The sequence below is a fragment of the Crocuta crocuta genome, unplaced genomic scaffold, assembly GCF_008692635.1.
Source record: "Crocuta crocuta isolate KB4526 unplaced genomic scaffold, BGI_CrCroc_1.0 scaffold434, whole genome shotgun sequence".
Taxonomy (NCBI): Eukaryota; Metazoa; Chordata; class Mammalia; order Carnivora; family Hyaenidae; genus Crocuta; species Crocuta crocuta.
In genome coordinates, this window is record NW_027530498.1 from 45,935 (window position 1) to 58,936 (window position 13,002).

General features: G+C 44.2%; 1 protein-coding gene across 1 annotated transcript in view; it reads left to right on the plus strand.

Moving 5' to 3' along the window:
- The first annotated feature begins 1,298 nt into the window (after positions 1-1,298).
- Positions 1,299-13,002, plus strand: part of LOC144233693 (uncharacterized) — a 31,569-nt gene continuing 19,865 nt past the window's right edge. Inside the window, 2 exon segments of the mRNA XM_077766701.1 lie at positions 1,299-1,359; positions 3,480-3,673. Of these exon segments, the coding sequence (XP_077622827.1) occupies positions 1,299-1,359; positions 3,480-3,673 (255 nt within the window).

Here is a 13,002-nt window from a genome sequence, read left to right on the forward strand (position 1 = left end):
GAGGGCCGGTAGTCAAGCAATTACATAGTAACTGTTCAGTAAGGTTTCAAGAACATTTTTTTCCTAGGTGGGTGATTCACACTGTTAGAAAACCACCTGATGGGATAGCTGTTCCGGTATATAGACTGTTTGGTCCAGAAGTACCCACCGTCCTACTTTTGTCTGGCCTCCTTTTTCCTGTTATGCCCTGTTCTTGAATTGTATACTTTGGGGAAGTTGGAGATTTTGGGACCAGCATGATTTTTGAAGGTGTGTGTTTTCCCACTGTTTGTTTAGCTGTGGTGTCAGCCTGTTGATTGTCTTTCAACACTGGGTCCTTTCCCCTTTGGTGTCCCTTGCAGTGGATGACTGCTACCGAACTCGGTTCCCAGACTGCCCTTAATAGTTCTAGGATTTCTTCCTGATTTTTTATTTCTCCTCCTCCTTTGGTCAAAAGCCCTCTTTCCTCGTATAGAGCCCCATAGACCTGTAGAGTGGCGACAGCATATCGTGAGTCAGTGTATATATAGGCCCGTTTGCCTTTACTGAGTCTAGTGCTCTTATTAGGGCCAACAGTTTTTCTCTTGGCAGTGACTATCATTGTCGAAGGGCCTGTGCTTCTCTGACCTCAAAATCAGAGACTGCCGAATAACCGGCATATCTTTTGCCTTCATTCATGAAGCTGCTGCCATCGGTGTACTGGATGAGGTCAGGATTTGTAAGGGCCTGTCTAATATAGGTCGGGTTGGCTAGGATAGACTTCATCAAGTACCTCTAGACAGTCGGGCTCTGGGGACCCCGTGCCTGTGGAGAGGAAAGTGGAAGTGTTTAGAGTTTTTACAGCTTCCAGTCTTATTTGTGGGTTCTCAAATAGTAGTCCCTGATATTGTGTCATCCGCGCATGCATTAGGCAGTGTTGCCCTCTAGCATCCATCAAAGTAATAACAGAATGGGGAACCTTAACATTTAGATTTTGCCCCAGTGGGAATTTGTCTGCTTCCTTGATTAAAAGTGTGATGACTGCTTGTGCCCTGAGACAGGGTGGCGATCCTGCCACAACCAAGTCACTCTGTTTTGAAAGATATGCCACTGGTCTTAATCAAGGTCCCAATTCCTAGGTGAGAACTCCCAGGGCCTCTGCATTCTTCTCATGTACATGCAGGTTGAAATCTCTTGATACACCTGGGAGTCCCAAGGCTGGTGCCTCCATGAGTTTTGTTTCTCTAGTTTTGAACACATTTTCTTGATTGGGGCCCCATGAAAGGAGTGCTCTCTCTTCCCCCTTTAGTGTCTTGTATAGAGGTCTGGCCAACTCCGAAATGCTGGGATCCATATTTGACGGAATTCTGCTGCTCCCAGCAACTCTCACATCTGCTGCAGGTAGTGGGAACCAGAATGGCACAGACTAGCTGTTTCCTTTAGGCATCCAGCATCCATTTGCCTTGGGTAATTTTGAAGCCCAAATATTTACCTTCCTGTTGGCAAATCTGTGCCTTTATCTTTGACACCCAATATCCTGCCTCTGTTAGTAGCCTGAGTGGGGCCCTGGTTCCCACCTGGGTCCTCCTGGGACTGGCTAGCAGAAGAGCATCCATATATTGGAGGAGGACACATCCTAGGTTCCAACTCAGAAACCTGGCTAAATCAGATGTCAGCGCCCCACTGAATAAATTTGGTGAATTTTGAATCCTGGTAGCACTCTAGTTGAAGGGAACTGTTCCTTCGCCCCTGTGGTAGGGATTTCCCATTCGAAAGCAAATAGGGTTAGGCTCTTAGGTGCTAGCTGGAGACAGAAGGTGATCCTTTAAATCTAGACATGTGAAGCATCCTGCCTCAGAGGGTATGAGTCCTAGAAGAGTATATGCATTAGGCAATGCTAAATGCAGTATGACAACTGCTTCATTAATGGCTCTTAGGTCCTGTACAGGGTGGTAATCCATTATCCCAAGCTTTTTCACGGATAGCAGAGGAGTATTCCATGGGGACTGGCATCATTTTAGAAGTCCCCATTTGAGTCGCCTGTCCAAGTGTGTCTGGATGCTTAGGTATGCTTCCTAGCATATTAACATACTTTGACAGGTTGGGCCCCAGGCTTTAGGTTGCTGGAGACCCGCTCCAGCCAGTCCAGGGGTCCCTGAAGGATAGACGGTGTCAGCAAGACAGAGTGAGAGAGCCACAAGAATCTTTCTGGTCACCAGGCAGGTATCTTTACCCTGTCGGTTTTGGTGTCTTTATTTATAGGTCAAACAATAACATGGCATCAAAAAATGGAATTTTTACAATGGATCTCTGTGGTAAGACGCTTTGGAAAGTGTACAGAAATAGGGTTACAGAAGTATTCTTGCAGAACTACCCCAATTATAGTGAGGCTGAGTAACTAAAAACTGGGTGTTCTTATTTTCCGTCAGTCTTAAGTACACTTAGCAGAATTATAACTCTTAGGAAACCTTAGTCTCCAGTTGAGGGCTTAGTAACCAAATGAGAGTTGTTTACACCAGAATTTTTAAATTTCATGAAAAATTTTTTTAAAGGTTTTATTTATTATTGAGAGAGAGAGAGATAGCATGTGCAGGGGAGGTTTAGAGAGAGAGGGAAACACAGAATCCTAAGTCAGGTTCCAGGCTCTGAGCTGCTTGCACAGAATCCGATGCAGGGCTCGAACCAACAAACCGCGAGATCATGACCTGAGCGGAAGTCGGACGCTTAACTGACTGAGCCACCCAGGCGCCATTACACCAGAATTTTTTATATGATAAATTCAGGAACCAATAAGCGCAAACCATGTTTTTAATGGGTCCAAATAGTCTTCCTTTCTTTACAATAGGAAGTTGAAAACTCAAACCTATATTCAGTAATCATGCATTTTATTTGGAAACAGGAGGGGGAGGGGAAGGCAGAAGAGGCAAGGTGACAGCAGGAGGCAGAGAAAGAGAATCGCAGTTTTAAATTTTGTGAGCTCAGACAGAGGAACAGACTTCAGGTTCCTTTTGTTTTCTTTTGTAGGCAGTCCGTGTCATTCCAGAGAAGACAGGGAATTTCCCCAAAACAAAAGGATTTTTGGCAGCTGCTTAGAAATAGTCCTTAAAGTCCCCGTCCAGAGGTAGACTACCCACAGTTGGCTCCAGTTATAGCTGTTAACCTGGGTAATGAGTGAGAGAGAAGGCCTCACATCTACTAGGCAGAGGAACAAAGAGTTAGCATCCCCTTCAGTCTGATTTTATCTCAGCCAGACCAATAAGCTCCCCTTCTTGAGGTCCCAATATCTGCTGGGTTTGGGGGACCCTTTCCAATTGAGGCATTCATTTCCACGAGGCGGTGTTGCAAAGAGAGACAAAGGGTTGGAGTGCCCCCTCAAATGAGGAGACCAGTCAGATGCCCGTCTGGCTGTGTCCCGAAGGATTAGGTGATGCTTAGCCATAGGGGTCTCAGCTTTGTGACTTAGGATCGGAAACTATTCCGATGCCGCCATAGACTGTATGCCGTTCATCACGGATTTGCAGACGGTCCCACTCAGACTCTGTCAGCTTTTGGGGACCTTATGGGTGCCCACCCCTGGAGCCAGAGACTCGATCCTGGCAGGCAAGCCAGACCGGGTCGCACATTCACACTCACGTACACACCAGAGGTGACTGCATTCCCTCCCACAGAATTCCTACAGATGAGACTAAAGGACAATGACAACAGGACCAAACAGGTACATAAGTGGCTACAAAACAGGTTTACAGGTTACAGAAGTGGTCACACCGATGGCTCGGTGCGCCCTGGGGCAGGAAGTAGAAGTGCCTCCATGCTTCCACTTAATCACCCAGACAGAAGTACATGTGCGTTCAGAATTCAGATGGCAAATTGACTTGCCTAAAGAGGTTTAGAAAGGTGACTCCCAAAGATTAACTGGGGCCACTTTTGGGGCAGCAGTAAAGACAAGAGTGTTTCCCTCGGTCCCAGGACATCTTCAGGAACCAGGGAGGCTGCAGGCAAATGAGACCAGAATCTGGAGATCTGAGGTCTCCATAATCTTGGTGGGACCTCCAAAATGTTATGTCGAAGGACACAAAGACCAACGGAGACCACTGAAGCCGAATGAAGGGAGTCTTTATTGCCAGTGGGGACCGCACAGGGTTAACACAGAGCTCTAAATGTGCGGGCCATAATCTATTTGAGGGAAAGGTTGTCATGAGCCTGTCTAACCGGTTGAAGGGCCTGGTCAACAAACTTCACAATGATCTGATATCCATCCGGGATTGCTACAGGGGATGCGAGTCCTGGTGAAAGAGAGCCCATAGTTTCCATAGTAACACTTATGGCTCTCAGATCTTGCAAAAGCCTCAATTTTCCAGATTTTTTCTTTATAACGAAGATAGGGTGATCCAAGGTCCTACGGAGAGCTCTATATGATGTGCTTCTAGATGTTGTTCAATTAGTTGCCTTGCTGCTGCTATTTTTTCAGAGGTTAGGGGCCATTGTTCAACCCATATAGGGGGAGGAGACTTCCCGACTATGGGGTCAGCAGCTAGTAGAACAATGGCCCCTTCTCTAACCTATTTGACTAGGATAACGGAGGAGGAGGAGGAGGTGGTTTGGGGGGCAGTTCCTTGAATTTATCTATTTGATTAAATGAAGTTTTTCTAGCCTGGATGGGGAAGGCCCAATTGTTTGATGTTAATGTTAAAACCTTTGTAGTGGTGGAGTTGGGGACAGTCTCTGAGTCCACCTTATTATCATTTGGAGGGGCAGTGGGCTTGAAGACTAAAAATTGAGAAATTTGTTGAAGAGATATCTTTACCCCCTTTTTGGTAATGCAATGAAAAAGATATAGTTTAAAGAGATTACCTTCAAGTCTCTGTTCGGCGCCCCCTGCTGGAGACCCACAATGAAGGTTAAGACTGTCATCATCCTGGAGTCAACCATGGGTGTGTCTTTCTGACTCAGGGTACTCCTTGTGGCTTGAGGGGTAGTTCCAGTTCCCCTCAGGGTCTTCTTCCTGAGCCAGGGGACCGTTTAAAAGGAACCCAGTGAGAAAGTTTGAAGTCAAAATTGAGTTAGTGGAAGTCCTCTTTTTTGCCCTTGGATTTTATCAACCATGAGTGGCAGAACTGGGTCTGTCTAGGGCCACTGGAGCCAGGTGCTCTTGTACTCTTGGGTCCTGCTTACAAAGTGATTCCCCAAATCAGTCAAATAAGCGTACATATCACCTCGATAGTTACGAGGGTGTGTGTGTGTGTGTGTGTGTGTGTTGTGAGAGCACTTAAGATAGTCTCTCCTAGCGAATTTCAAGTGTATAATGCACTAGTATTAAGTATGGTCACGGCTATAAATGTTCAGTGCTTACACATCCTGCATAAGTAAACCTCTTATCATTTGATCCCATGTCTGAACATTTCCCCATCCTCAGCCCCAGACAACGCATATGCTAATCTTACAATGTTGTCTTCTTTTGTATTCCACATATATATGCTTTCATACAGGGTATATTTTGCTGTGTGGGGCTCATTTAACTTGAAATGTCCTCTAGGATATTCTATTGCTGCCAAGGGAAAGATTTTCTTCTTTTCTGAGGCTTTTATACAAGCAATAAATTAGATGAAGGACCTCTACCGGGAAAAGAGCTAATACCAGAGAGGAATTTTTTTATAGAGTGTTACCTGTCTGGCTCGGTAAACATTTGTTTGGCAAACATTGACTCTTTCCCTCTTTCCTTTTTCCTGTGAATGTACTTCCCCCTTTTTGAAATTCTAAATCCCTACCCCTTCTCCTTAAGTCACAAATGGCACTTAAGCCTCATTTGCCTGACTCTGACCCTCATCTCCTTGATGTTCCTATAATTACATTTTTTCCTCCTGTGGAACTGTCTTATATCAGTTTCATTATGGGAACCACCAAAGAATTGAGGAAAGATGAAGAAAAATGGTTTTCTCTCCTACACATTCATTCTCTTGTTGAAAACTGACCTCTGTACTTGAGAGCCAAAATATAATGTGAAGACAGAGTTTGGGATAAAGAGAGCCAATAGCTTTCTTGCTCTGGCAGGTAAAGGAGGCTGCCCCAGGTTAGGGCCTTCAGGACTGCAGGCCCACCCAGAGGAAGGGGCTGTGGGGATGTAGGGAAATACAGAATCCATCCGGTTTTGACAGTTTTTGTGTTTGTGCTGCCATCTTTGTTCGTCATGTTTTCAGTGTGGTCCTGGGTTTCTCATTTTAAAAAAGACTCAGAGGGGCACCTGGGTGGCTCAGTCATTTAGGTATCCCACTTTGCCTCAGGTCATGATCTCATAGCTTGTGAGTTCAAGCCCTACATTGGGCTGTCTGCTGTGTAGAGTCTGCTTCAGATTCTCTGTCCTGCTCTCTCTGTCCTTCCCCCGCTCATGTGCCCCCCCCCCCCGTCAAAAATAAACATAAGAAAATGTTTTCAAGGCTAAGAAGAGATGAGGGGAGGTTTCCCCAAGAAGAAAAAAAGGTTACTTGGTTAAATATCAAGCCTTGCTGATGGTTTAATGCCGCCATTTTTTATTTTTGTTCAACTTTACACTTTTAAGCAATTTCCATTTCAGTCACCCAGGCAACAGTATGAAGACCGGCTCTTATTTTACTGTGAGAAATCATTCAATATTTTCCAGAATGGCTAAAAAAGAAAACTGTGTAATACGAAATTTGAATGAAAAAACAGTAATTAGAATACTCGTATATGGCGAATGGGAATTTAAAAGGTATGTTCTATTTGGAAAATTATTTGGCAGCTGATATGGGAAACAAAGTAGAAGGCAGTTAAATTAAATTTCCTTATACCTGGCAGCCTATTGACAAATACTTGAGGCAGGTAGAGTAAAAGTTTCTCCAGGAACTCCTTACTGTCTTAATGCCAATGCTTTGCTAGAGGGAAAAACAACTTTCGCTTGACAATAAGTTGGACTTGAGTATCCTGGGAGTCTTCTTTAGCATATGAAAATCTCAATGGAAACTTCCCCTTGACTTTATCTCCCCCCCCCCCATTGCCAAGTATATAATCAGTATCCCTTCATGGTCCTGGGACAGCTCTTCCTCCCCATGGGTTCTGTCCCCGTGCTTTAATACAATCATCTTTGTGCACCAAAGACGTCTTCAAGAATTCTTTCTTGGACGTTGGCTCTTGACTACATTATCACCCCGAAACGTCATCATGTGCATGTATCAGGGGAAGGTCCATTTGTAAAGGTGTCTCCTTCTGTGAAGCGGAAAGGAGAATGTGTACATGGACAGATACTCTGATCAATGGAGAAGGCATGGATTTAAATCTGGACAACAAGCATGGTCATGAGTATTGTTTTTGGCCTGGTCACTTCCCCAAATGATTCCCAATAGAATAATCTGTGGAGTTTCAAGAATGAGCATTGCTGCTGCCCTCCCCCTCAGATTCCACAGCTGGGTGAGTGGAAACAACAGTGTTGTTTTAGTGAAGTGCTCCAGGTGATTCTGTTAATGGATCTTTGTTACATCCATACCCAGGATTGGGGATTTGTTATCTTGAAGATTGAAAGAATGAAGAGGTGGACAATGAGCAACAGGCAAAAGTTTATTAGAGTCTAAGAAAGGGATAGTATTAGGAAAGGTCTCTTTACATAGAGAGGGCATTGGAAGGTGAATACCAGTGACAATAGACAAGGTACTTTGTTTTATGAGCTTTGGGTCTCTCCTCCCTTCAGGTCTCCCCCTCAGGTCCTACACTTACTGGCTTAATAACTCTAGGTAATGGGTTGTCCATTCCTGATTGGCTCATTTTTTGTGTGTGTGTGAGGGGTGGTCTAGGGCCATATTGTTCCTTGTGGGTCTTATGTTTTATGGTATACTACTAATTTTTAGGTCTTCAGTCAATTCCTGGGGGATCCTGAGGGGGGCGTAGGTGGTGTAACATTCTTAAGAGAAGGCTTACACCTGAGGGGGTTTGCTGTGGTCAGACACTCCCAGCATTGTTCCAAAATGTATTATACTCCACCCAGGGACCTTAGGTCCTAATCTTTCCTTTTCTGCCTACTGAATCCTGTTTTTTCTATCAACTTTCTAAGTGAGGCCAGCGTTAAACAGGAAGGCTTCCCATTAAGTTCAGACTTGAGTGCCCGCTTTGGCCCAAGGAGAAGTAATAGGGTCTCCTGTAAAGGAGTTAGGGAGGGTCAGGTCCATGTAGCACGCGTTTTCAATGTTCAAGCAGAATTCGTGGGTGTCTGGGAGGAAGGCCCCTAGAAAGCAGAGTAGAAAAACTTAGGGCTTGGTCTCCAGGTAGGGGCTCACAGTTTCTGAATAGCTCCTGACACAAAGGACTAGGAAGTTGGGCCTTGTCTGCATTTCAAAGCCCTGCCTTCAGGGGAGCAATTTACCAGAGAAGAGGCTGTGTTGGTGGCTTTAAAGACATCTTCTCCTTATTCAGCTGTGATATTGCCACAAAGATCTTCTGAGAAATAAATCTAGAGGAGGAGGAGGTGAGAGAAGAAATGGCCAGTTTTCAGGTAAGCCTTGTGTCCCAGGTGGGAGGACGTGTTGTTCTCGGGATATGCTTTGCATGGAGACATCGCAGGGCATCTGGGTGGTTCAGTCTGTGGAGCATCAGACTCTTGGTTTAGGCTCAGGTAATGATCCCAGGGACCTGTGATCCAGGCCTGCATCAGGGTTTATTCTGAGCTTGGAGCCTACTTAGGATTTTCTCTCTCTCCCCGTTCCCTGTTTGCATGCATGTTCTCTCTCTCTGTCTCTGTTTCTCAATGAAAAACATTTTAAACGCCAATGATTTTTGTTTGGTTGGTTTTAGGTCTAATGATTCTGCTTTATGCTAAAAAATGGGTTTTTTTTGTTTACTTACTTTTGAAAAAGACATAGTGTGAGGGGCCTGGGTTGCTCAGTCAGTTGAGGGTCTGACTTTGGCTCAGGTCATGATCTCCCAGTCCGTGGGTTCGAGCTCTGTGTTGGGCGCTGTGCTGACAGCTCAGAGCCTGGAGCCTGCTTCAGTTCCTGTGTATCCCTCTCTCTCTACCCCTCTCCCGCTCACTTTCTGTCTCTGTCCCTCAAAATAAAATAAAGCCATGAAAGAGACAGAGTGCAAGTGGGGAAGGAACAGAGAGAGGAGATGCAGAATGTGAAGCAGGCTCCAGGCTCTGAGGTGTCAGCATAGAGCCTGATGCAGTGTTCGACCCCAAGGACTGTGAGATCATGATCTGATCCAAAGTCAGATGCCTCCCTCACCACTCAGGTGCCCCCTGCTTTATGTTTTCACCTAGTATTTAACCTCTTCAGAAATTATATTCTAGGTGAGGTCTTAGGATCACTCCTCCCTCATATTCCAGGAGACTCCTCTCCCTTTCTCTCCAACCTGGCTTCCAATGGGGCAACACAGTTGTCACTCTGAATTAAATTCCTGCCAGTATTGAAAATAGTCCCTTTTTGACAGATCCAGAGGGGAAAGTGTTGAAGCCAAGTGTGCTATTGGTGATGAGGTCTGATCCTGGGATAGCACTTGAGGAAACCAATTCCCATTTAGGTCTGATCTCAGTGCTTCTCTGCTCTGGGTAGAGTAGCACACCCCCTGGTGAAAACACAAAAACACAAGATGGATGTGAGGCACAGAATAACCTGGAATGTTCCTGCTCGTTCGTGTGTAAAACAGATACTCTAAGATATATGACATGTTACAGGACATGGAGAGTATGTGATTGAAGGCAGTATAAATGCGCTGTGTCCTCAAAGTGGTTTCTATTCTGATTTGCTGTTTGGGGGTCACAAGAACATACCTGTGGTCCTGTGTCCTGAGGTGTGCCTCAGACACTGAGATCACTTTGTTTCCTTATAACTGACGTTACCTTCTTTTACTTGGCTTTGTGCTGCCAGATTTCTCACCTGTAAGGTTCATATTTTCTTTCTTATCAGCTGTAAGGAGTTTAGACAGACTCGCTGAGTGATTTCCAGACAGCATCACATTTAAACTGCAAACTTCTTTCTTCTAGTTTCTCTTTCCTTGTATTTTTTCCTTTGCTTTTTTAAAGTTTATTTATACTGACAGAAACACAGGGAGAGCAGAGGAGTTGCAGAGAGAGAGCACAAACCCCAAATAGGCAACACAGCATCACCACTGAGTGAGACACAGGGTTCAGATTCACAGACCAAGAGATCCTGACCTGAGCCGAATTCAAAAGTCAGAAACTTAACTAATTGAGCCACCCAGGCTCCCCTGCCTTGTAGTTTCTGATGAGGAGAATAAAAGAAAAAAAAAAAACATAGGTAAAATTAAAATTTCTCACAACTTACCACCCGCAGAGAAACACTTGAGACTGGCAGAGGGAGATTTTCCTCACGGAATTCACAACTGCTCTAATGGTGATGCTTCTCTAGAGGCAAAAAGCAAGCTTAGCTTGACCACAGTCAGACTTCCAGTATCCTGGGAGTCTTCTTTAACATAGGAAAATCCCTTTAGACACTGTTACTTCTACCCTCCCCCCAACTGAAAGGGTGTAACCAATGGCTCCTCACAGCCACACTGCAGCTCATTCTTTCCACAGATCCTGCCCCTGTGCTTTAACAAAAAAGCCTCTTTCACCAAAAAGTCCTCAGGATTATTTTCTTGAGCATTTATTTCCTCCTGGCCCACATCATCACATCAGTTTCCAGTGGACAAGGAAGGCTCTCACCTTTGTGTAGTACATGTAATGACCTCTGGGAGTGGAGGTTCTTAAATGAGTCAGACTTTCACCCTGTAGGTTTTTATTTTGCTCCATGGTCATGACACAGATATGCTCTATTTCCTTCTATGCATTTTCCAAAAAGGAAAAGAATCACGTAATTACCATTTGGAGTGTCTTAAAATTCTGAACTAAAACAGAGCCCAAATGATGAAAGAAACAAAAGCTTTCAGTGAGGGGAACTGCGTGGCTCAAGGTTAAGCATCTGACCTCCACTCTGGTCATGATCTCCCCATTCCTGAGCTGGAGCCTCGCATCAGGTGAACAGGAGCCACCCCTTTCCTCTCTCCCCTGCTTCTCTCTGCCCCTCTGGTATTCTATACCCAGCTATGTCTCTCTGCCCTGACTCACTTGCACCCTCTCTCTCAATAAAAAAATAAATAAAATTTTAGAAAATAAAATTTTAAAAAGCCTTCAAAGAACACTATGTTATGGGATCCTGGAGTCCCATGGTCAGGACCANTAGGTTTTTATTTTGCTCCATGGTCATGACACAGATATGCTCTATTTCCTTCTATGCATTTTCCAAAAAGGAAAAGAATCACATAATTACCATTTGGAGTGTCTTAAAATTCTGAAATAAAACAGAGCCCAAATGATGAAAGAAACAAAAGCTTTCAGTGATAGGACCTCCGTGGCTCAAGGTTAGGCATCTGACCTCCACTCTAGTCATGATCTCTCCATTCCTGAGCTGGAGCCCCACATCAGGTGAACAGGAGCCACCCCTTTCCTCTCTCCCCTGCTTCTCTCTGCCCCTCTGGTATTCTATACCCAGCTCTGTCTCTCTGCCCTGACTCACTTGCACCCTCTCTCTCAATAAAAAAATAAATAAAATTTTAGAAAATAAAATTTTAAAAAGCCTTCAAAGAACACTATGTTATGGGATCCTGGAGTCCCATGGTCAGGACCATTCTTGTATGGTGCCAGATAGTTTATCGAAGTAGCTCAGGGCCAGGACCCGTGGGCAGAAAGAACTGTACTTTGGCTGCATGGAGCTTCTATGTTCAAGTGGGAGGGTAGGTGCATGGAGTATTCAAACACAAATGTTTCTTTCACTTTCTGCTTATAAGACGACTCCTGCAAGATTTCTCTGAGGCTCATCATTCAGTTCCATATTAAGCAGTGGTGAGATGTGCTGGCAGTCACGAGACCTAATAAAAATGCAGCAACCAGGGGTACCTGGGTGGCCCAGTCACAGCCTGGAGTCTCGTTGGGGTTCTCTCCCTCTCCCCTTTCTCACCATGCTTACCCATGCTGTCTCTCACAAAATAAACTTAAATAATAATTTTTAATGTAGGAACCAGCCTTTATTTGGTGCATATCAAAAGTATAGGACAATATGTTAGCCTTCTGTGCTGAAGGGTAAAAATTTCTGATAGTATCCCTTATCATCCTAGAGTCTGAAATAACTTTTATTTGGAACATTATATGTGTTTTTGTTGATATGTGAGTAAAAGACCTAACGATCATCATCTACAACTAGTTTTAGGAGTTTCATGTCACTGAAAATATTTGTTTTTTGAGAGAGGGAGAGAGAATGCCAAGCAAGCTTCACATTGTCAGCACAGAGCTTGAGATATGGGGATCAGACTCATGAACTGTGAAATCATGAGCCAAAATCAAGAGGTGGACACTGAACCAACTGAGCCACCTGGGTGTCCCTCATTGAAAATGTTTCTTAGTCACCATTACAGTTTTCTACTATATGACGTTTAATGTCTATACAACTTCTTTTAATTATGGATGTGAGCACAGAATGGATAGAGATGTAATCTCATGTACAAACCTTCCCATCCTTCTTCTCAGGGTTGACATCTGCTGTGAACACTGCTTTAGGGTCCCCTCTGTATATTGACAAGTGTGTCATTTTAGGTCAACTCTAGGTCAGATGACCTGGGTTAAAACCTAATCCTTACCATGTACCAGATGCTTGACAATATATTCACCTAGGAAGAAAGTTTCTGTTTTCTTGATTATTTATATTCCGTTAATTTATGAAAAATTGTTAATGCTCTCTATGAATCAGGAAATGCTTGGAAAGCCTGGTCGCCTTTCTTGCTAGTCTAATAGAACCTGCAATTGCTATAAAACCCATTCAGTTCCAAGTCCTCCAAGATTTCCTGCCTTTAGTTCTTCCTCTTTGTTATTGAAATTTGTGTCCCTTGGCCTCTTGATGACTTCCTTCTCAGAAATGGAAACACCTCTCCCATCCCAGAAGTCTAGCACAAAATCTACATTTAAGAACATCACCTAGGTGGTGGTGTGAAATTCAAATTCACATTAGAATATGCTAAATACATTTGTAACTCCCCAACATTTTCCAATAAGAA